The following is a 25,410-nucleotide window of genomic DNA, read 5'->3' as shown; positions in this document are numbered from 1 at the left end:
AGGAACACAAAAAGGTCGACTTGTTTTTGCTATTGTCTGTTGTTTTTCAATAACTAACACATAGGAATAGATTGACATAGAGATTTCTTCGAAACGACGCTGGATGGATGAAAGCCTCAAGGAGCTCACACAACCCGTTCTGAGACTTGGTAATCATTCTTTGTGTCCATGTTCAATTGAGTTCAGATTTAATATTTAACTTTTTCTCCACAGCTTGGATCCCCTGCATCTACCATATGTATGGCACAGACATGTTATCAATATACGTTTATTGAATAACTAATAGTCAACATCTATAAATGTCTTCCATCCTCAGTAATTTCAGAAATTGTAATCTTGTACAAAACTTCTAGGTGAGGATTTCTGGTTTGACTCTTTCCTGAAGCCTTGCATTTTGAATATGTGAAAATACGTTAAACAAAGATGAGGAGACGTTAGATTTATTGTAGCAGTGGAAGAACAAAGGTTATTTACCTAGTAGATTAGAAAGTTATTTAGATCTTTACTCTGGTTCTTAATTCCAGAATCTGAAACTCCCTTGGTTCCTGCTGATTCTCTAAGTCCTGGCCTTAGGCCTCCCATGTATTTGTTGAGCTCTGAATAACTTTTCAGTAAGTTCCATCTGTACCTTAATCATGATCAAAGTTATTTAGTTATTTACTGTTACTAAATCAAGAACCTCAATTTTATTTTAGCAGAGTAATCAATACTACCCACTGTTCTCTATGATATTAATTGTAAGGCATATTTAGAAAGCTTCGTTGTGTAAAATCTTTAAAGAAGTAGAAAACCTGCTAAATGATGCCTGTATATTTTTTCTTATCAAGGTAATTTACCAGCAGACTTCCCAACTCCACCCGAAATCTCAGTTCCTGTAACATTACCGCCACACAACTGCACAGACAATGAATTTGTCTGCAGGTCTGATGGTCACTGCATCAAAAAAATGCAGAAATGTGATTTTAAATATGACTGCCCTGACAAATCAGATGAAGCATCCTGTGGTAGGTGGATTCTTAAAATTTGTTTATTGCTACAAAATAGATAAGAAAATACAAGTGTAATATCTAAATAGCACAGCCTAGTATCATAGTTAGATATTTTCAACATGAGTTAGTGCAACTTCTAAATGTAACAGTTATTCATACAGAAAATTGTAATGGAAGAATCAGAATGCATTTTCTATCAGGCCCAATAAGAGATACGTGTCTTTAGATTAATGTTTTGGATTGAAAACTCATTTTCACAAACTTTACTTGACTCTGGGAGTAGCATTTAGTAGCTCTTTCCATCCATTCCCTTTGATCTGTACTCCTCACACTATAAAATAGGGAATGTTTAGGGAGGTAGCTTTATAGCACTGTCAGATTAATTCATTCAAATTTTGCCATTGCCAAAATGCACATATAACATTAGTACTATTAAAATATGCAGAATTAATGAGAAAACCTATCTTAATGCAAATGGGACCTTTGTCCCCTGTGTCCAGTTTTTACCTGCCAATTCAGTAGCTTTTCCTAAATGGATCAAAGACAAACTATTTAATTTAAAAGTGGATTTGTAAGCCAAAGATACAGTCTTAGAGGAGAAAGATCAATCTGTGTCTGAATGAGCAAAGCATAAGATCAGAAGGAGTAAACACTTTGTAATATCTTTCCCTTCCCTGTTCTTCATGGAGTAGCCTGCAAATTGACTCTACCATCATATTTCTCAAGTGTCTTGATAATATTAAGGGCTCAGAACAGACAGATGACACAGAGAGAGTAGTGAAACCCTTATTTTATGGCAACCTTGTGAAGAAATTCTAGGACTTAAGAAATCCAATGAGGTTCATATTTATTCTTCTAACCCAGAAAAAAAAATGTTCCTTAATGTACAAATACACCACCAATTAACTATCTAATCTAGACCAAAAAATTATAAAAGCAAAGCCGACTCACTTTGTGCAGAAGATGAGACAGTAATTAACTCAAGCTACCCAGGGATTTATGTCATGCACCACAGATGGAAAATAATACAATGGAAATGTGGTGGTGGTCAGACTTCCTCATGGGAAGGCATTCAAATCCCCTTATGATCTTATATAAGTTGTAGTGTTTGTAAGAGTTTATACAAAACCTAATAAATTACACATAATGAGTATCTTTAGGGAATACTGAATTTCCTGTAAGTTCAACTTTGCCATTTTAGTAATGTCATTTGTGATTAGAGGGGAAGTTTTGATAAATCCTTTAAATGTCTAAATGAATGCCTACTATTAAGTTATTTTTAATCAAAGAGTTTTTATAATTTTGAACAACTATAAATGAATTATTACCATTTTATTTATGGATAAACTGAGATTTTGTCTCTTCCACCCTTTTGTAAGATAAAATATTATGACAAATCTGCTTATAAACTGTGCAAGTTTTCAAATTGATTTTGAAAATTGTGATAAAAACACATAACATGGCCAGGTGCAATGGCTCATGCCTGTAATCACAGCTCTTTGGGAGACCAAGGTGGGCAGATCAGTTGAGCCCAGGAGTTCGAGACCAGCCTGGCCAACATGGCAAAACCCCATCTCTACAAAAAGAATACACAAATTAGCTAGGTGTGGTGGTGTGTCCCTGTAATTCTAGCTGCTTAAGAAGATCAGGTAGGAGAATTGCTTGAGCCTAGGAGGGGGAGCCGAGATCGTGCCACTGCACTCTGGCCTGGGTGACAGAGTGAGACCATGTCTCAAAAAACAAAACAAAACAAAACAAAAAAACAAACAAAAAAAACATAACAAGAGATCTGCCCTCTTAACAAAATGTTAAGGGTATAATACATTATGGTTGACTCTACTACAATGTTGTACAGCAGATCCCTAGAACCTATTCATCTTGCTTGACACGTTATATTTTCTAATGGTTCTTTTAAAAGCCTACAAATTATATCTTTTAAATGATATGAAGAACAGAGATATATTGGATCCTAAATCCCTTCACAAGATAAACAATTAATGTCAGAGATTAACTAATACACCTGAATGTCATGATTAAAAACACTTTTATAAATGTTTCCTTTTCAGATTTTACATTAACTCATATACCCAAATTTCTAAATGGTCATAGTGGTATGCTGGCCCTGTTAATGTCGTTTAAAAGCTAGAATGCACACCAGGTTTTCTATAGTATACACAAGAACTTCATTGAATTGAATCTTTCTTTTTTATTCAGCAGCAGAAGATTTTAGACATATGAACACATTCAGAGAGAATTCAGATAACAGTTTTACGTATAACCTGTACATTTTTAAAAAAATCAGTGGACCTGTAATTTCCTGTGATATTAGAATAAAATTATTACAAGAATCTATAAAACTTTCTAGGAAACAGGTCCAATATGAAAGTTATTGGAAATCTCGTTGCTTAAACCGTAGTTGGGAATTTGCGATAACCCCTTCAGAGGCTGAGAAAAGGAGAACAGACTTGTCAGAAGTTGGAGATCAGGCAAGGAATGAAATTGGTTAATGGAACTGCTTAAATTGCTGCTGTAGAAGCTAATTAAAATCTCACCTCCTCATGAAACCGGATCATTAGTATATGTATTTTTTCTATATTTTATTCCCATAAATATTTGACTAGAAAAAACCTAGGTTTCTTTGAAACTCTTCCAGTGATTTTACAAACCACTTGCCTAGTTATTTTAATAATGTTTGAAAGTCACATTATAATTAAAAACAAGAGTAAGAAAGTGCTGATTAAGATTGTACGGATTGAAATTGCCACTTATTAGCTCACCTTTTCTTTGTTCTACCCTGTCCAAGTTATGGAAGTTTGCAGCTTTGAGAAAAGAAGCCTGTGTAAATGGTATCAACCTATCCCAGTACATTTACTTCAAGATTCAAACACATTCAGATGGGGGCTTGGGAACGGGATTAGCATTCATCATGGGGAAGAAAACCACAGGCCGTCGGTGGATCATACACAGTAAGTGACCGTGTACTTTGAACATGTCTCTTGGGAAATATTTATTAAGTGTCTCCCAAATTTCTGCCCCCACCACCTTATCCTAGGCCAATGTGATTGTAAAGATGAATGTTAAGTTGAAAAGAAGGCTGTGTGTTTTCTTTCATATAAAATGGAAAAAAAAAATCAATTATAAAAGCAACGAATGCTCTCGTGAATCTCATAGAAACCCGAGAAGAGCATGAATAAGTGAACAAAATAATTTAATATTATCACTCTTTGAAAAGCCCTGTTAATATGTTGTTTTATAAATGATCTATGAATTTCTTTCCTCCCCAAATCTCTTTTCTCCTTCTCCCCTTTTCCATCTCCTCCACCACCTCCTCCTCCCATTTCCTCTTCTTCAGCCTCCTTTCCCCCCTCGCCACCTTCCCCTTTCTCTCTTTCTACTTTTTCTCTGATGCGTATTTGTTATACATGTACGAACACAGGTAAATGTGTGGATTTTCAACATAGATGAAAATATTTTTCTACTTTTCAGTAAGTCATGCCATTAAATATTCATCATTATTTGTATTTCACTGTAATGACTTTCAACAGTTTACTAATCTGTTCTCAAGTAGTGGATTTCCCAGTTATTTTCATATTGTCTCAATATTGTAAAGTTGCTTCAAAGAAGAAATAGAATACCTAGTGTGTGAGAATGCTGCTGTAGGCACTAGAAATAAAGGAGTGACTGAAACAGATGGTCTTTGGCTCTCATTAGGGAGACAGGCAGTAAGTCAATAAATAGAAAGCGTTGCGGATGCTGTTAACTGCTACACAGCAGAATGGAAACAAGGAAAGGGTTTGTTAGTGATGGAGCATTTCTCTCTGAATGGAACCCAGAGGGAAAGGCCCATGCAAGAAGACCAGCGTGGCTGGGGTGGGATAAGAAGAGCAAACTACACAGCAAATGTATATTTTTTCTTTATTGTATTGACTATTAAGGCTTTTGTCCATTTTGAACTTTTTTCACTTTTGTGAAATGCGTGAATATTTTCTAGTGTTGTAAGCATGTTTGTATTTTATGTACCAACTTTTTCTGTTTACCACTGTCATCTTTATGTATCACATGTAACACATTTTTATCACAGAGACTGCATGCGTCTAGTCTAAAAGTGTCAAAGAGAATTGACAGTCTTATAATGACAAACAGCTGACATTCCTTCAGTAACGTCAATCCAATTCCCTGGAGATACCCTATTATGTCCAAGATCATTCCTCTATACTTTCTCATTTTTATTAGGAACTGGTTATAGGTGCTAGTCCATATTTATAAAAGAATATATAGTCATTTCTTGATTCAAAAATTTTGGCTCCCTCTATTGACATCCTATTATGAGGAATGGAACCTCTATTCCTTTCCCCAAATCCTATTTCTCTCCCTCCCATCATTCCGACTGTGTATTAATACAGAGTTCTGTTTAAGTTTTTAGCTTAGCAGTATTCTGACTCTTTTGAAATTTCTGAGCTAGATATTGCATGGTGATTACTTCTTTTGTTTGTATTTTATGTGAAAATTAATAGTTTCCTTACCTTTTATTTTCCATAGTTGTTTTCTGAACTTAATGTGCTTTTCCTCAGTATCAGTTGCAATATCAATTTGCATTCTCCCGAACCAAGTAGGGAAAATGATTGATATTTAGTAAAGGTGCTGGGATATTTGATTTTTCATATAAAAATTACATATATAAATTTAAAAACTATACTATGTGGTTTTGTGTAACTATACTGTATGATGTTGAGGTGAAGACAAATCGCCTAGCAATGCATTTCTCAGAACTTATTCCCATCATTAATTGACACGTGACTATATGCAGTTATATAGTTGTTCAGCCTGTTTTTTATTAGGACTTGTTTATAGGGAGCAGAATCTAACATGTAGGTGGAAGTATTAATTTTACCTTGGAAGAAGGATATTCCTTGCTGTATAACAAGCAGGCAGAAAGAATGTATTGCTACCGACTCAGATGAATTTATGAATTTAAAAAAATTAAGCAACGTGACATACAAAGTAATTTAATGGATTTTTTCAAGTATCTATTTTTCACATACTCGTCTTCTGTTTTTTAGTTTTCATTATTAATTTTTTTTTTTTGGAGGAGTCTCACTCTGCCACACAGGCTGGAGTGCAGTGGCTCAATCTCAGCTCACTGAAACCTCTAGTTTTAATTTTTGTGGGTACATGATAGGTGTATATATTTATGGACTGCATAAGGTGTTTTGATACAAGCAAGCAATGTATAACAATCACATCATGAATGGGGTACCCATACCCTCAAGCATCTATCCTTTGAGTTACAAACAGTCCAGTTACTCTCTTTATTTTAAAGTGTACCATTATTATTGATAATAATAACCCTGTTGTGCTATCAGATAGGTCCTATTCATTCTTTCTGTGTTTTGTACCCATTAGTCATACCTACCTCCCTCTACCAGCTTCCACTACCCTTCCCAGCACAAGTATTCATCCTTCTCTGGCTTCTTTTTCACGTGTCATTTTCTTTACCTTTTCTTTACATTTTTCTTTGTTCATTTGCTCCTCACATTTACATGGTAATAATTATTTTAAGTAGGGATTTTGTGACCTCATTTTGTTCCTTGTTATCATTTATTTTGGTATCTTCTCTTTTTCTGAGGTTCGGTAACTAGTATATTTCCCGTTTTGTAGTCCACAATTCTATTGTGTGCCCAAGTCCTGCGAGATCCCCTCCTTCCTCCTCTCATTCTGATAAATCCGGGGAAATGTTATTGCAGATGCTCTTATATAAATAATCTTTTCAAAATCTTTATGCCCTTTACATCCCTCTCCACAGTCAAAACTTCACAACCCCCAAACTCTGTAGCTGCTGCTTCAAAGAAAACCAGTGGTGTCTCTGCTGCTCTGTCTGGGACCTCCTTCTGCAGGTGGGCCTTACACCCAAGAGATTCACAACATCTTCAGCATCTAATTATTTTCTTTAGGCTGATTTCCCCTCTCCCTGCTTTGAAGCTCTCTTTTGTCACTGCTTTTGTTCTATTAAGATGGCTCCGTTTTTTTATTCAATATTTTTTAATTTTTAATTTTTTTATTAAAAAATGTTTTTCTTTATTTTTTTTTCCTTGGGCTGCTTCTGACTCACACACACAAAAAAAGCAAAGGGCACTTACAGAAGGTTTTTGTGGCTTATATCAATAAATGACATCTTATGAATAATCTGTAAGTACATTAAGAAAAGGTGGACTAGAATTTCACGTGTAAGTGGTAAAGGTAGAAGTAGCAATGTGTCAAAGTATTATAAGGCAGTAATTTGTATTTCCTCTCACCCTACCACTTTCAATAGACTGAAAATTTCCTGAGGAATCCCGGGAACTCTGATTTCCCAATTTGTTGCATTATTTTCAGGTGTCTGGTGCATAATAAGTCTCAATAATTATTTGTTGAATGAATTAGTTTCTAATTAGCATCAACATATTTGTGTTTCATAATTATAGGCTACAGAATACAAAATTAAATTTTAAATAGGAATGCTTAATAGTCCGATAATATTTAACATATGTGCTCTACATGACAATAAATTGTGGAGAAGGGAACGGCACCTAACCTTACATCCCCTCTCCTTTTCTTCTTTTCTCTCTAGGCTCGTTCCTCAGCCAAGGAAGGCTTGATATTTTTTCTTTTCTTAAAAAATAGTTCTTGTGCATCAGATAGCCTACTCTATAGCTTATGGTAAGATTCTAAGCTCAGTTTTCCAAATTTTGTTTTTTGTGTTTGAAGGAAAACTTTTCTAATTTTAAAATGGCTTTTCTCTCTCGGGCATCTTGCTGTAGAAATTTAAAGCCGGGTTTTTAAGGATGTTGTTTTGGAAATAGTTCTCAAGATTAGTTTTAAAAATTGAAAGGCTTTCTGTCAATTCTTTCTTGTCTCTTTCTCTGATCCCAGCTCTCTTGGAGAAAAAGATTGCTTCTGGCTCAGTAAAGTAAGGATTATTTATAAGCAAGTATAAGAGGAAAAAAACACAATAATATATTTCAAAATATTTTCTCATGTTATGCACTTAATGAAACAATGAAAAAGTCTAGAAAAGCCGCAGTAGGGTAGGAATATATAGGGAAGTTTTCATTGTGTAGTTGAGTCTTAGGCAAGGTCTTAAAATGCACATTTTTATCATGAAATGACACAACTACCTGATATTCTACTTTTTTTTTTTTGCATCCACAATTTAATGGACTATCCTTGGCATATCTGAAGTGAACTCTGTGATATGAAGTTAAGATTGCATCTTTATTTTTTATGTTTGTGGGAGAGTAACACAATTCCATGCAGCGAATTTATTAATTTTTACATGAATTAGAAAAAGGCATCTCTTCTTGTAGACGGAGGCATTTTCAGCACAGAGTTCGGGGGGTGGATTCTCCCTTTGTCCTGATCAGCAGGGCTCAACTGAGGTTACCTGGTGTGATTTTTCTAGGGTTATAATCAAGGTATATGGAAATACTGCTCTCAACTATAATGCAATGGAAAGATAAAGTAAAAATCATTCAATGTCAATATCATCAGTTGCAATTTATGGTGTTTTTTTTGGGTTTTTTTTTTTGTGATTGGGGTTGAATAAGATTTCCATTTCCTTTAAATTATGTAGGGAAGGAGAATAGTAGAAAAGTATTTTTCCTAGTATTTTGAGAAAAGAACTATAGTCTAGTGTTAAATAAAATCAGTTTGTACCCATTCGTGCTCCAACAACTACTAAGGCAGTTGGCAAAATCATGAGTCCTACTCAACTGAGAAATTTTTTAAAAAATTATTATTTGTTTATCATTGAATCAAGATACTTGGACCGTCTAGAATCTGAGCCTTATCGTTCACATTTAAATATGCTTAAATTGTTGTATATTTGCAGGTCTCATGTAATGGTTCCTCTCAGTTTGTGATTTTTATATGATCTCAGAATCCTGTACTCTGACCTACACAATTAGTTTATTTAATCAAGTCTCTTAGCCCAGGCAGTGTTTCTGTAGTATGTAAACTGGCTCATAGCCAAGCACTGTAAATTTTATGATCATTTTTATCTCATAAGAAAAGCTTTTATTTGATCCAATTTATTCATTTTTATTGCTGGAAGCTAGAGAGCAAAGTTTTAAGTTCTTTGTCCTCAAATACATTTTATTTTACTAAATGCCAATCTGTTGGTTAAATAATGTTTAATATTAAGATTTTTTTGGACTATAAAATTATCCCCTCAAGCAAAATAAAGTTCCTCACACTTCATTCATGTGACATGATGTCTAGTAGAATATCTACATGTATTCCAGGTCATTGGTTTCTAACTATGCTCATAGAACCCTTGGCGGAAATTCTCAAAATGGTAATTAAGGACCAATGAAAATTTATGTATAAATTTGCTTATACATTTTTAAATGCAGATTGTAGAATCTTGAATTAAAATCTCTGGGAATGAGGCCAGGTGCAGTCACTTGCACCTATAATCCCATTGAATGGGGAAAAGTGGTTGGATCACTTGAGCCCAGGAAATTGAGGTTGTAGTACACTACGATCATTGCCGTTGCACTCCAGCCTGGGTGACAGAATGACACTTTATCTCTAAAAAGAAAAAAAAATCATGAAATAGAGTTGGGAATTTGTATTTTTGGTATAATTCCTGGATGATTCTAGAATCTCATTGTTAAGGGCTTTCAAAGCAAGAAGTGGGGAAGGTATTGCTAAAAGAGAGAGGGTGGCTTTCTCACCTAATTCCAATTTTGATCAGAGAAGATTCATTTTTCTCTAAATCTAATAACTAATTTAAAAAAGTTTCAGAAGAAAGAAAAATTGCTCTAAGGTCCTTCCATTAAAGAACATAAAATAAAATTTTTGGGCTGGGTGCAGTGATTTACACCTGTAATCCCAGCACTTTGGGAGACTGAGGCAGGTGGACCACTTGACGTCAGGAGTTCCAGACCAGCCTGGTCAACTTGGTGAAACCCCATCTCTATTAAAAATGCAAAAAATTATACTCAGACGTAGTGGTGCGTGCCTGTAATTCCAGTTACTCAGGAGGCTGAGTCAGGAGAATAGCTACAACCCGGAAAGTGGGGTTTGCAGTAAGCTAAGATGGTGCCACTGCATTCCAGCCTGGGTGACAGAGCGAGACTCTGTCTCAGAAAAAAAAAAAAAAAAAAAAAGATCAAATTTGTGTGTCCTAGGGGATCTATTATAATTGTAAAATAGTTTTGAGGGAAAACTCTACCCTGAGTCATTCTAAAAAACATCCTTTCAAGGCACCCTTTGGCTTGCTTCATTTATTGTACAATACACGATGTTTTTTTCTCAATCATTTTTGCATAAGTGATTTCTTCTCTGTCTAATCAAAATTACCTTTGCCTTTCTGTTGGATCAAAACAAAAACACACATACCAATCTCATGATTAACCAATCTCATGATTATCTGGAGGTGATGGATATTTTAAAATGTTGTGGATTTGCTTAAAATATTAGGACTTGGCTTACAGGTGGTTGAGAAACTATTTGTTTGAATATGCACTATCTTGAAGAGTAGAAGTACCCACATTTTTAAAAAAAAACACTGATCATTATCTTTCAGTTGGAAATGAGTTATGGTCCCCACTGCTGCTCATGCACCTACGTTCCTATTTGTATTATACATTTGTGTAGACTTGACATCATGACAAACTAAAAGCCATACAAATAATGCAGACTATGTCCATGTGACATTAACTCTGTGTATCCTTCTATATCTAGTGCTGGATATGAATGTGGATAAAAGCGTCAGTAAAGAGAAAAATATTACAATTTTTTTCGTAACAATAATAATTTTCAAAGCTTTAGTCCCTTAGACAGTAAATACCAGAATTATTGCCTTCTCTCATAAGAAGATAAGCCAATATTTTATAGGCCAATTTAGAAGCCATAACATTCTCCCAGCATAATTTCTAACAGATCAAGATTTTTAAATCTAAAATAATGGTTAAATACCAGTCATTAGAAACAGTTTTACTGCAATAAAAAGCAAGTGGTGCAAACAGCTGAAATTTAACTGTAGTCATTTTTTTTTTTTTTTTTTTGCCAAGACAACAAGTGCAAATATGTAGTTATTTTCTTTTAACTGTTTTGATGCTTGTTGTCAAGTAGTATTCTGGCAGTATTGCCATAGGACTGAATATAAAATGTAATTATCCCTCTAAACACACAAAACAATGCCCTTATTTTAGATTGTCCTTGAGTTAAGGACCTATTATTTGCATTTTCATATATATCAGTAATTTCTGGTGCGTAAGTAAATTAAATCACTTTAATTTTGATTTTATTCAAAAGTATTTTCGCTGGATGATTTTTAAAAATTAACTAGAAAATAACGAGATCATGTCTTTTGTGGAAATATGGATGGAACTGAAGGCCATCATATTTAGCGAACTATAATGCAGTGGGAGCTAAATGAAAAGAACTCTTAGACACAAAGAGGGGAACAACAGACACTGTGACCTATTTGAGTGTGGAGGGTGGGAGGAGGAAGAGAACCAGAAAAAATAACTTGGGTACCAGGGTTATTACCTGGGTGATGAAATAATCTGTATAACAAATCCCCATGACGTGAGTTTTACCTGTATGACAAACCCATGCATGTACCCCTGAACCTAAATGTTTAAATAAAAAAAAATTAAATGCAGTCGCTTGAAATACATGGGCTTTAAGAAAAATTTGTGCTGAAAATGTACAAACCATATCTAAAATGACAGAGAGAGAGAGTGGTTAGGTAGCATACTTACTATACAAGGTAAACTTTTAAGAAGATAGTCGTAAAAAGGTCTATAAAATTATGTTACCAATGATCATAACATTTTTGACTAATAATAAAATAACTTTCATATCACAGTTACAATTGCATTCAAAAATTAAAAATTCATTTTCATTGTATAATCTTTAAATATGCTTTTCCTTTAGCCACGTTAAAATGAAATAATTATACTTGCATTCCAACTCCTGTAAAGAATTGTTATAATTGCCCAAAAGATTGTAGGAAAAACATGTTTCCTATACTAAGTAAATGCAAATTAGACTCGATTCCCTATAATGAGACAAGAACTTGAAAAAATGAATATGCCACATGAAATATGAATTATTTTTAGGACATTAGTATGATCTTTTGACATAATGATTTATGCAGATACATCAATTACTCAAATCAAACATCTTTATTGCCTAAAAGATTCATAGATGGTATCGAGTAGGCATACCATTTATCCTTAACATTAGGCATGTATTTCCTGAGCCCCTACTCTGTGAGAACAGAAAACTTTGGGCATGGAACCAGATATATATAAGTAGATGTGTAAAACCCAGTAGAAAGTGTTACTTACTGAAAGGGTGGTCCACTTAGATAACGACCTGTCAGGTCGATGTTCTTGGTTGTATGTCTGTCTTTAAAGATACCCAAGGCATTCTCTATCTTTGGATTTTGTTGGATAATACAAGTTAACTAAAATAATACTATGGGTAAAGACCATATACTGTTAAGAATTTCTTAGCTTTTTTATTGCTACAAAATTTCTTTCTTTTTTTTTTTTTACCATGAAAAGAAAAATACATTTTTATTTTAGAGAAGTGTTTATATATAGATAAGAAAGACAATGACATTAACCATAACCCTACTACCATGATATGAACATTATGCATATATGCATATATATTTTTAATAAATAGGCATTTATATTGACCACACTGTTTTTGACTATGCTTTTAATTTTGTTTGCAATCTGTAATCAACTGTTTATTAATATTTTATGGGCCAAGAGTATCCCATTAAGTGAAGGTGCCAAAATTCGCTAGGCCAAGTCATCGCTGTTATTAGTTGCTTTTGGTGATAAACAATTTTAATCAATCTTCATTGAACAATGTATAGCTTTGACACATCTCACATCATGTACTGAAAGGAAAATGAAACCATACACAGTAGAATTTTCTGTTAATTATTACTCGTAATTTAGACATTTGGTAAGTCTAAATTACTCCTCAAAAATGTACCACTTTTGCAAGCAGTTTGAGATGCCTGTTTTTCTGTATGCTTGCTAATGCTGAATATATAAGTATTTTTTCATATTTTCTAATTTGACAAGTTAAAATAGTATCCAATCATATATATATATTTTTATGCCTTTGGTACTAATGAAGCTCACCATTTTTTATGCCTTGCCCAAGTATATTTTGCATGTGTGTGTGTGTTTTTCCTGTTTGTGCCGTTGGCTTGGTTTGAAGTGTGCAGTGTTTGTTTTTTCATCATTGATTCGTAAGACTTTTTTAAGCATTGATGTGTTTATCTGTTATGTATGTTGTAAAGATTTTTTCCATTTTTTGTTGGCCTTTGTTTTACTGTTTATCATATTTTCATGTTTTAAAATTCTTACTTTTTATATAGTTATGTCTTCCAATCTTATTCTTTATGGCTTATATTTTATTGTGCCTAGAAGGACATTTTACACTGAAGTTAATATACAATTCATCTGTATTTTCTACTTTTACTTCAGTAGTTTTGGTGTTTTTACAATTATATCTTGAATTCTTCTGGCAATTTATTTTGCTGACTGTTATGTGAAAAGAATCTCTTTTGTCTTAATGATTAACTAGTTGCTTTGACTTTTTTTATTATTGTACTTTAAGTTCTCGGGTACATGTGCAGACGTGCTGGTTTGTTACATATGTATACACGTGCCATGGTGGTTTGCTGCACCCATCAACCCGTCATCTGCATTAAGAGTTTCTCCTAATGCTATCCCTCCCCTATCCCCTCACTCCCTCGACAGGTCCCGGTGTGTGATATTTCCCCCCATGTCCATGTGGTCTCGTTGTTTAACTCCCAGTTATGAATGAGAACATGCAGCGTTTGGTTTTCTGTTACTGTGTTAGTTTGCTGAGAATGATGGTTTCCAGCTTCATCCATGTCCCTGCAAAGGATATGAACTCATTCTTTTTTATGACTGCATGGTATTCCATGGTGTATACATGCCACATTTTCTTTATCCAGTCTATCACTGATGAACATTTGGGTTGGTTCCAAGTCTATGCTATTGTGAATAGTGCTGCAGTAAACAACCCCATCATGCTTTGGCATTTTTAATAGACGCAGTCTTGTTTCACTAAGTATCCTTTGCCACTGAGAGACCTCTAGTTCCAGGTGATGGAATCTCCATCTTGATCCTGGAGTTTTTCTATGGCTAGCATGTCTTGCTGAGCATATTGAGTAGCATCAGTCCAAGATAAAGTCCTACCATGTGGAGCCAGGCATCCACATGATGCTTTTATGTTGCTTGTCCCCTTAAACCACACATGTGCTTGTGGTTGCTAACCCAGCTGGGAATCCCACGACTGCAGTAATCTAACCTGTCTCACTAGGCTGCTGCTACATGGGCACCACTCCCTTCTAGGTCAACCAGTGATGTTCATCTTGCAGGATTCTCCCTGCCACAAGTTCAAGGATGAACTCCTTTCAGTATGTGGTAACTGAAGGAACCTGACAAGTATTTAGGATTACTTTTAGCATAAGTCTTCTTTGATGCTTCTCCTACTCTGACTTGGTGCCTTATTTTGGAAAAGTGTTCCCAGCCTCTGGGCATCCCATTTCTTTTAGGTTTATGTTGTTTGATACCGTCTCCAGGCTGCTGGATAGACATGGGAGTAATGCCATTGAACCTAATCCTGTGGCCATCAACCTCAAATTCTTCTTAAGTGGATTCTGATTTGGGAACAAGTGGTTTTGCCTGTAGGTGGCAGTGGAGAGCAGGGTTTCAGTGCCTGCATTAATTTCCTGTGGCTGCTATTACCAGTTTTCACAGACTTGATGCTGTTAAACAATACAAATGTTTTTTCTCCTGGTCCTAGAGGCAGAAAGTCTGAAATCAGTTATTACTGGGACAAAATCAAAGTATCAGCAGGGCTGTGCCCTCCAAAGGCTCTAGGGGAGACTGTTCTGTGCCTCTTCCAGCTTTTGGTGGCTGCCGGCATTCCTGGATTAGTGGCCTTGTCATTCTTCTGCCTCCTTGTTCATGTTGCCTCCTCTTCTCCTTGCATCAAATGTCCCTCTGCTTCTCTCATTATCACACTTATGATTGCCTTTAGAGTCTATCCAGATAATCCAGAGTAATGGCCTATCTCAAGTCTGTTAATTTAATCATAGTGGAATAGGCTTAACCATGTAAGGTAAAATTTATGGTTTGCAAAGATTAGGACTGATAGTTTTGGAGTCTGTGATTTAGTCTGTTATAGTGCCTAAGTTCTGGAATCAGATAACACAAGATCTGTATCCCAGATCCAGCATTTATTAGTTGTATGGACTTAAGTGATGATATAAACTCTGTGCTTTAGTTTATTCATCTGAAAAAATGGCATAAAAGTACATATTTCATATGGTTATTGTCAGCCATAAGTAAGAAAATGCAGACAAAATAAGGATCAAAAGTACGTGTCTCGTAATACAATGTGAAATGTTACTTATTATGTTGTGATATAAGATTGAAAAAATATATTAGATCAAATTGCAGAGAGTCTTAAGCACTGTGCTAAGAAGATTAACAGGAGCTTTGTGGGTGGTGGCCCTTTCAGGAGCCATTGCCGAATTTTTAATACAAATGAATCAGAAGATAATTGATGTTTATTAAATATTTATTGTGATATTTGTGTGTAGACAGGTTTGAGAAAGAAAAAAGTTGGAAGTTAGAAAATTAGTTGAAGTAATTGAACAGGTTTTATTGGCATGAACTAGACAGAAAGAAGAATTTTGCAAAGGGAGGATCTTCCATATGTCTCTTAGACCACAAGCTCCAGGAAGGTAGAAACGAGGCTATTTTGTTCACCATTGTAGCCCTAGTCCTTAGAAAAGCACATTCCACCTGTACTGTATTCTCAAGCACATCAGAATTGCCTGGAGATTTGTTAAAACACAGGAATCTTGGGCTAACTCTAGAGTTTCTGATTTAGTGGGTCTGGGGTAGACCCTAAGAATTTACATTTTAAGCAAATTCCCAGGTGATGCTGATGCTACTGGTGTGGGAACCTTACTTGGAGAACTACTTAGTCAAGATCTGGTTCTTGAAATTGGCAGCACATTGGAATTACTTGGAGGCAGAATTGAAAGATACTGATACCCAGGTCCTGTTTCATTCAATGAAATCAGAATCTTGATGGTAGATGTGGTTGTATTTTATAAAGCATTGCAAGGGTAGGCAGCCAACTCTTTGGAAATTGCTATCCATACTAGGCTGATAACTTTAAACACAGTTCCAGGGAATATATTTCATGCTCCAAAAAATGGTTTCTTTATAACTTTTTCACCGTTATCACCTTTTTGGGTATGCGCTCACATGACTGTACTTTTGTTACACTTTTTCCTCAAATGTAACTATTTCTTCTCCTAGAGTTACAGTCTTTTTACTAAATTTCTAGTTTTTTGTTTGTTTGTTTGTTTCTGACTGTTTCTTATTTGGCAAGTTGATAATCTGACTTTCCTAGCTATGTGTTTTATAAGAGGAGCAAGCCGGCTCTGGCATGATTTTTCCAATTTAGAAAAACATTGCTGTCTTCATCATTTTGTGGGGGAAATTTCAGGAATGATAAATTATTCTTAAATAATTGTTAAATCTCAAAATATTTTCTGGAGGTTTTATCACCTTTTCCTCAGCACTTAAGTGTTAAAAGGAAATGGATTTAAGGCATATGCTTACTCTGAAGAACTGCGCTATCATTTCAAGGTAAGTTGGGACTGGTTTATGAAGGACACATTTAAATATCTTATTGGCTATTCATGTATTGATTTATTGAATTGATGAGTATTTGTTATATGAAATAGTCTGTTGGAAGCCCTTCATTATTCATTGTAAAAATGTGATTGAAGTAATTGTTCATCATGTTATACCTGTTCTCTTTGAGAAGACATTTGTGAGAAATTAGTTTCCAGACTTTTATGAGCACGTGATGTAATTTTACTGAAGAATCACTTTGGTTTTGTGTTTTCATAAGGCTCTCATGATTATTGCTAATTATGTTTTCTTCCTTACATTGACTCATAGAAAGCTTAGAACCGATTTTTTCATATATTGTTAGTAAGTCTGTGAAATTTCTGTAATGCCTTTTGTGATCTACTTTTATCCTTGACTCCATTTAGTGCCCCAACTCTTTTGTCTTGGTATTATCTTTATTTATATGTAAATATATGTGTGTGTATATATATATATGTGTGTGTGTGTGTCTGTGTGTGTGTGTTTGTGTGAGTGTATCTTTTAGTTTATTATATTGTACTGTATTGCATATATTTTTGAGAATAAGGTGAGTTTTAAGTAAGCTATAAATTAAATTTAAAAAATATAATCATTATGAATCATCTCGTTAGAAATACACAAGTTCTGTGAACTTTGTTTTAATTGAAATAATTATTTACTTATAATTGTTTTCATTTTATGAACTAGTTTATTTTCTCATTCACTATAAAATAATTTACAAGAGTTAATTCTATAATCATAAGATTAAAAGAGGGAGTATATATAGATTGGGTTTTCTTTAGGTAACTAAAACATATTTAGACATTTTATTAGTGGCATGACAGTAAAAGTAATGCAGTTTCTGGAATAATAAAGTTTGGGGTAAGAGTATAGATCATCATGGCTATTTTTAAGACTTTTCTTTATTTATATAGTTACACTTTTAAAAGAATGTAGTGACTGCATACCCTGCCTCACAAATGTATAAACTATATTTATAGCATTATTTGTATACCCTATGATATATTACTTTCAAAGGCGTGTTAAAATGCAATTTTATAGCTGTTTTGCATACAAGTTATGAGAAATATTTTATGCAAGTAACAGGAGATGCAAAGTCTTTAAATTTAGATTTTAAAAACTGTATCATTTAAAACAATGTAAGGACCAGAAAGAAGATACAAAGTATTCTATGGGAACTGAGGAGAGAGGCTCCCAAAGCATTATGGGAAAGGTAATTTTTGAGTTGGCTGTAAAGCGTTGCATAGAATTTCATCAAGCAAAGTGATGGCTACACCCAGCATGGGGAAATAATAAATGATTCTTTTATTGTATTAAAAACTTAGTATCTAAGAGCAACGGCTTGGAAGGTGTCTTCATCCATTTTGTGTTTTTTATAAAGGAATACCTGAGGCTGAGTAATGTATAAATGAAACAGGTTTATTTAGCTCATGGTCTGCAGGCTGTACAAGAAGCATGGTGCCCACATCTGCTCAGTTTCTGGTGAGGACTTTTGTGCTGCATCAAAACATGGCAGAAAAGGTCAAAGGGAAATGGGCACATGGGAAGAAGGACCAAGCCTAAGAGGCTTCCTTGCTTTATAACAACCCACTAATCCCTTCCCCACAAGAATCAATCCAGTCTCCTGAGAGTGGGAGCTCACTCACTACTGCTAGAAAAGCACCAAGCTATTCATAGATAATCAGTGCCCATGACCCAAATATCTCCTACTAGGCTTCATCTCCCAACACTGCCACACTGGAGATCAAATTTCAACATACTTGGTTGGAATGGGACAAAGGATGTGATTTACAAGGGAACTGATAGGAAAGACAAGAAGGAAAGAAAAGGAAACAAGGGGAAACAAAGGGAAAGAGAGGAAAGGGAAGGGAAGCAAGGGAAAAGGGGGAAAGGGAGAAAGGGAAAAAAAGAGAAAGGGAACTCTAAGGGGAACGTGTGTGAGACAGACTATAGGAAATTATTAATGTCAAATGGGTAATGTCATGACTAAACTGTAAGAGAAGATAATGACTGTGGAACCTTGGAGAGTGTCTTTTTTAAAAACATAGGCAGGACTAGAAAAGAGACACAAGAGTGTGCCTTGTGTGCCTTGACAGAGAGGTACTCAGCACGTTAAGATGCTCAGCAGCATGAGTGAGTGAGAAGTTAAGAAGAACGCAGAGTTTTGGCTCACAGGGGTAGAAACCTCAAAGCCCACCTTCAATCAGTTCACTCCATATTTAAGATGATTTGCTGGCATACATTTTGCTGGCCAGAAGTGAACATTTATCTTCTTAGAGAGGAGATAACATCATCCAGACCCTCAAATCCTTTGCGTAGTTCCAGTCACAATGTATCGGAGAAAAAAATCAAAACTAGAATTCTATACCTGTTAAAAGTATTCCTCAAAACTGAAGGCAAATTGAAGACTTTTTCAGACAAATGAAACCAAGAAAATTTGTCATTAGCAGGCTTACACAAAGGAAATGTCTATAACCAGAAGGAAAATAATCCTAGATAGAAATAAGGAATGCATTATTGAATGAAAAGCTGAGAGATAAATGTACAAATGAATTTAAATTAACATAGGCTATATGAAATAATATTTATGGATTTATAATATGTAAATCATATATTGATTAAGATACACAAAATTAATAGTATAAAAAGCAGTATAAGGGGCACTTCACATGACAAGTGCCTTGGGAATTCTGCTTCTCCATAAAACCAGGCAAAAGTTATCAAATACAAAGTAAAGGGATGGAGAAAGATCTATCAAATAGAAAACAATAGGGAGCAGGAGTTGCTATTCTAATTTCAGACAAAACAAACTTTGAGCCAGTAATTATCCAAAAGGACAAAGAAGCGCATTAGATAATAAAGGGTACAACTCAAAAAGAATATATAACTATCCTAATTATATATGCATCCAATACTAGAGCACCTGGATTCATAAAACAAATTCTTAGAGATCTACAAAGAGACTTACACACAACATACACAAATCAATAAATGTGATGTGATTCAGCACATAACCAGAGCTAAAACCAAAACCCACATGATTATCTCAATAGATGCAGAAAAGACTTTCAATAAAATTCAACATCTTTTCATGTTAAACCCTCAACAAACTAGGCATTGAAGGAACATACCTCAAAATAACAAGAGCCATCTATGACAGACCCACAGATAACATATGGAGAGGACAAAAGCTGTAAGCTTTTCCTCTGAGAACCAGAACAAGACAAAGATGCCCACTCTCATCACTCCTATTCAGCATAGCTCTGGAGTCTTAGCCAGGGCAATCAGTCAAGAGAAATAAAAGGCATCTGAATAAGAAGAGAGGAAGCCATACCATCTCTCTTTACAAACAATATGATTCTACAACTAGAAAACCCCATAGGTTCTGCCCAAGGGCTCCTGGATTCAAGAAACAACTTCAGCAAAGTTTCAGGATACAAAATCAAAAAATCAGTAACATTTCTATATGCCAACAACATCCAAGCTGAGAGTCAAGTCAAGGATGCACTTCCGTTCACAATGGCCACAAAAAGAACAAGATACCTAGGGATGCAACTAACCAGGGAGGTGAAATATCTTTATAACAAGAATTATGAAACACTTCTGAAAGAAATCAGAGATGACACAAGCAAATGGAGAAAAAAAATCATGCTGATGGATAGGAAGAATCAATGTTGTTAAAATGGCTATACTGCCCAAAGCAATTTATAGATTTAATGCTATTCCTATCAAATTGCCAATGACATTTTTCACAGAATTAAAAAAACTACTCTAAAATTAATATGGAACCAAAACAGAGCCTGAATAGCAAAAGCAATCCTAAGCAAAAATAAAGCAGGAGAAATCATACTACTCAGCAAACTATATTACAAAGCTACAGTAACCAAAACAGAATAGTGCTGTTACAAAAATAGACACGTTGACCAAGAGAAGAGGTTAGAGAACCCAGAAATAAAGCTGCACACCTCCAACCATCTGATCTTTGACAAAATTGACAATAACAAGGAATGGGGAAAGGACTCCCCTAGTCAATAAATGATACTGGGATAACTGGCTAGATATACACAGAGGATTGAAACTGGACTCCTTCCTTACTCCACATTCAAAAATTAACTTAATGTGGATGAAAAATACCTAAATGTAAAGCTAAAACTATAAAATCCTTAGAAGAAATCCTAGGAAATACTATTCTGGACATAGACCCTGGCAAAGATTTCATAAGCAAATGCCAAAAGCAATGGTAACAAAAACAAAAATTGACAAGTGAGACCTAATTGAACTAAAGGCCTTATGCACAGCACAAGAAGCTATCAACAGAGTAAACAGACAATCTGTAGAATGGGAGAAATATTTGCAAACTCTGCATTGACAAAGGCCTAACTTCCAGAATCTATAAGGAACTTGAATCAAACAAACAAAACAAACAAACCCAAATAATCCCATTAGAACATGTGCAAAGGACATGAGCAGACACTTCTCAAAGTTACACATATGGGTGCCCAACAAGCAGATGAAGAAATGTTCATCACTGATCGTTAGAGAATTGCAAATCAAAACCACAGTGAGATACCATCTCAAACCAGTCAAAATAACTATTATTAAAAAGTCAAAAATTAACACAGGCAGATGAGGGTATGGAGAAAAGTAAATGCTTATACCCTGTTGGTGGCAATGTAAATCTGTTCAGCTGTTGTTTAAAGCAGTGTGGTGATTTCTCAAAGAACTCAAAGCAGAATTACCATTCGATCCAGCAATCCCATTATTATTGAGTATATATCCAAAGGAATATAAATCATTTTACCATAAAGACACATGCACTGCATGTATGTTCAAGGCAGCGCTATTCACAATAACAAAGACATGGAATCAACCTAAATTCCCATCAACAGCAGATTGGATAAAGAAAATGTGGTACATATATATAGCATAGAACACTATGCAGCCATAGAAAAGAATGAGATCATGCCCTTTGCAGTGACATGGATGAAGCTGGGGGTCATCATCCTAAGAAAATTAACACAGGAACAGAAAACCAAATACCACATATCCTTTAGAAGTGGGAGCTAAACACTGAGTACACACGGGCATAAAGAAGGGAACAACAGGCACCGGGGCCTTCTTGAGGGTGGAGGTGGGAGGAGGGCGAGGATTGAAATGCTACCTATTGGGTACTATGCTCATTATCTGATGACAAAATACTTTGTACATCAAACCTCAGTGACACAGAATTTACCCATGTAACAAACCTGCACATGTACCCATTGAACCTAAAATAAAAGAAAAAATATATATAAATAACTCTTATAACTAAGCCATAAAAGACAGATAACCTACTTTAAAATAGGGAAAGCATTTGAGTAGGTGTTTTTCCAAAGAAGTTATACAAACAGCTAAAAGTCAAACAAAAGAAGCTAAACGTCAGTAGTCAATAGAAAATTTAAATCAAAACCAGAGTGAGATACCACTTCACACCCATGAGGATGGCAATAAGCATGAGGAGAATTAGACAGTAACAGGTGTTGATGAGAACATGGAGAAATTCAAGTCCTCATACTTGTTAGTGGTAATGTAAAATTATACAGGCAACTGTGAACATTGCCTGGCAGTTTCTTAAAAAGTCAAACAATTATATGGCTCAGTGGTTCCTCAACCAATTGAATGAGTCACCATATGATTCATAGGTGTATACCTAAAGAAGTGAAAACACATGCCCACACACAACCTTGTACATAAGTACTCATAACAGCATTATTCATAATATATAAAATGTGGCCACGCCTCAGTGGCAATCATCCTATGAATGGACAGACAAAAATGTTATATCCATATAAGGAAATGCTATTCAGCTGTAAAATGGAATGAAGGACCATTATGTGCTACAACATGGATGAACCTTGAAAACATTTTACTAAGTGAAAGAAGCCAAATGGAAGACCACATGTATTTTTATTGCATTGATACGAAATTTCCAGATTGGGCAAATCTACAGAAAGAGAAAGTCTTCCAGAGGATAGAGAAAGGTAGAATGGATAAGGGGTTACTTTTTGGGGTGATCAAAATATTCTGGATTAAATAGAGATTGACAATTCTGAATATACTAAAATTCTCTACATTGTATACTTCAAAAATTACATGAAGTATGAACTTTTTGGTATGTGAATTACAACTCAAGGCTAAATTTTTTTAAAAAATAAAAAGGAAGAGGTAAACATTCAATAGGTGAGGGGTGAATTTTTTAAAACTATTAAATCAAAGATACATGTTTAATTTCTCAGATGTGAAAATTGTAAGATTTTATAACTAACAACTAATAAAGTAGAAAAGTAAGGCAAAATTATCTTTAACTCAGATTAGTTAGGGAAGAAAATGAAAGAAGAAATGCAAAAAAGTTGGAACAAAGAGTAGAAAATGGTAAGTTGGTAAAATTGAACCCTAAAGTACAACATTTAGATTAAATATGTGAGGGCTAATTACTCAATTGAAAGACAAAGATAGACTGGATGAAAAGTTATACATACACACCCCAAAATGCAACTATATGGTACTTAAAAAATAAACATAATAAATAAAAGGATTCAACAAGTTTGAAAATAGTATGTTAAAAATATGTATACTATCCCAAGACCAAAACAAGCAAGCTGGCATAACAATATAAATATCCGAGAAAATAGACATTAGGTCAGAATTACTACTGAGACAACAATTCATTTTATAATGATAAATAAAATAGTCATTATACCAAGTATGTATTATAACCCCAAGTTAGGGTATCTCTTATAATTTATCACTTAATATATAAATAAATATTTGGCAATGATCAGAAGTCACAGATATAAATAGAAAAACTCAGAATTAAAATGCGAATGTTAAGACACTTTGAAAGGGAGAAAATGAATAGACAAAAATCAGTAAATACATAGAATAATTAATGAACTTAGCAAACTTGAACTAATGCTATCTCTTGTACTCTATACTGTTGCTATCAAATGGAAATATAATGCAAGCCTTGTGTGTAATTTTACATTTTCTAGTAGCCACAACATACAAAAACAAAAATAAATAGGTGAGATGATTTCTATAATACATTAACTTATTTTTATTAATACATACAAATCTTTTCATTTCAACATGTAATCAATATAAAGTTAAGATATTTATGTCCTTTTTAAAATAATCTTCAAAATCCAGTGTGAATATTACATATTATATTGTAATTTAAAAACTGAAGTCCCATTGGAATTAGTTGTTCTCTGGACTTCATAAAATTTACATTGAAAAAGTAGATTCATATACTCAGGTTATTTCAAATATACTTAAAAGTCCATTACCAAAAATGAAAAACTGGGTCATCTTCTTAGAAGAATCATTTTTACCTTAAAACAAAAGCATATGTAATCTTTAATTTTAAGTTTCAACTTGACTGGGTTAAGGGATCCTGGGGTAGCTGGTAAAGTGTTATGTCTGGGTATGCCTACAAGGGTTTCTGGAAGAGAATGATATTTGAATCAGTGGACTAAGAAAGGAAGATCTGCCCTCACCAAGTGAGCAGGCACCATTCAATTCGTTGAGGAACAAAAAGACAGCGGGAAGGTGAATTTGACTTGAACAAGCAGCCACTCAGATTCCCTGACCTTTGGACTTGGACTAAATTATACCATCAGCTTCTCATGCTCCGTGGCACATCATGGAACTTCTCAGCCTCCATAATTGTGTGAGCCAATTCCCACAATGTCTGTCTGTCTATCCGTCATCTCTCTCTGTCTCACTCTCTCTCTCTCTATCATCTATCTATTAGTCATCATCATTATCTACCTATATCCTATTGATTCCGTTTCTCTGGAGATTCTTGACTAATATAGCATATCAGTTTCAAAACTACATTTGTACAAGTCAAATATATTCCCTAACCCTTGCATTAAATTGGTATTATTGACATCAACTTCAAAGGGATACATCATAAATTGAAAACCAACTCTAAATTTATCAATGTCAACAAAACATTCTTCACATTTTTCTTGTAGATTTGTAGCCAATTACATAATCCTATTGATTGGATTTAAATTAACTGGCATGTTGATTTATGTTTGAAAAATATGTTTCATCATTATTATTGATTTGTATTATGAAAAGTTGCCATTTCAACATAGATTTTAGTACTCGTCACCTTTGTGACCAAGGTCATAAATAAGCTTTTCTTTATTTCTTCAAGCTTCACATTTAGCTTGTTCATCACATTGTGATATCAGTGAGAAACTGCAAATCACAACGCCAGTTTTGTTTTCATTGATTATTGTCTGTTTGGCAAGCATTCCTTTTTGTCAAGAAAAGCTTGAATTGGAGTTAATAGTATGGTGAATGTTTATAGACCCTTACCTCATCAACTAAAAAGTATTGGCAAAGCATCCACAATCATTGAAGTCATTGTCTTCTGCTTCTTTCAATGGTTCCCTGAGCTGGAGATGATTCATAGCATTACTATGCAAATCCTGAATGACTTTAACAACTGAATCCATGAAACTTTTTATTAGTTTGGTGTAAAAGTAATTGTGGTTTTTACGATTATATGGAGTGTTCAGAAAGCAAATCATATCTATTTTAACATATATCATGCAGTGGAATCAGGCAATAAGAAAAACATCGATCTCTTGTTTAAAAATTCCAAGAAATCTAAT

General features: G+C 34.5%; 1 protein-coding gene across 1 annotated transcript in view; it reads left to right on the top strand.

Moving 5' to 3' along the window:
* The window catches only part of MALRD1 (MAM and LDL receptor class A domain containing 1), a 694,737-nt gene that overhangs the window by 223,772 nt on the left and 445,555 nt on the right, over positions 1 to 25,410 (top strand). The window contains exons 20-21 of the mRNA XM_011972480.1: positions 828 to 1,004; positions 3,793 to 3,955. Of these exons, the coding sequence (XP_011827870.1) occupies positions 828 to 1,004; positions 3,793 to 3,955 (340 nt within the window). The remainder of the gene's footprint in view (positions 1 to 827; positions 1,005 to 3,792; positions 3,956 to 25,410) is intronic.

The sequence above is a fragment of the Mandrillus leucophaeus genome, unplaced genomic scaffold (assembly GCF_000951045.1).
Source record: "Mandrillus leucophaeus isolate KB7577 unplaced genomic scaffold, Mleu.le_1.0 Scaffold1295, whole genome shotgun sequence".
NCBI lineage: Eukaryota > Metazoa > Chordata > Mammalia > Primates > Cercopithecidae > Mandrillus > Mandrillus leucophaeus.
Note: the sequence above shows the minus strand (reverse complement) of the source record. Positions and strands in the feature narration are given on the sequence as shown.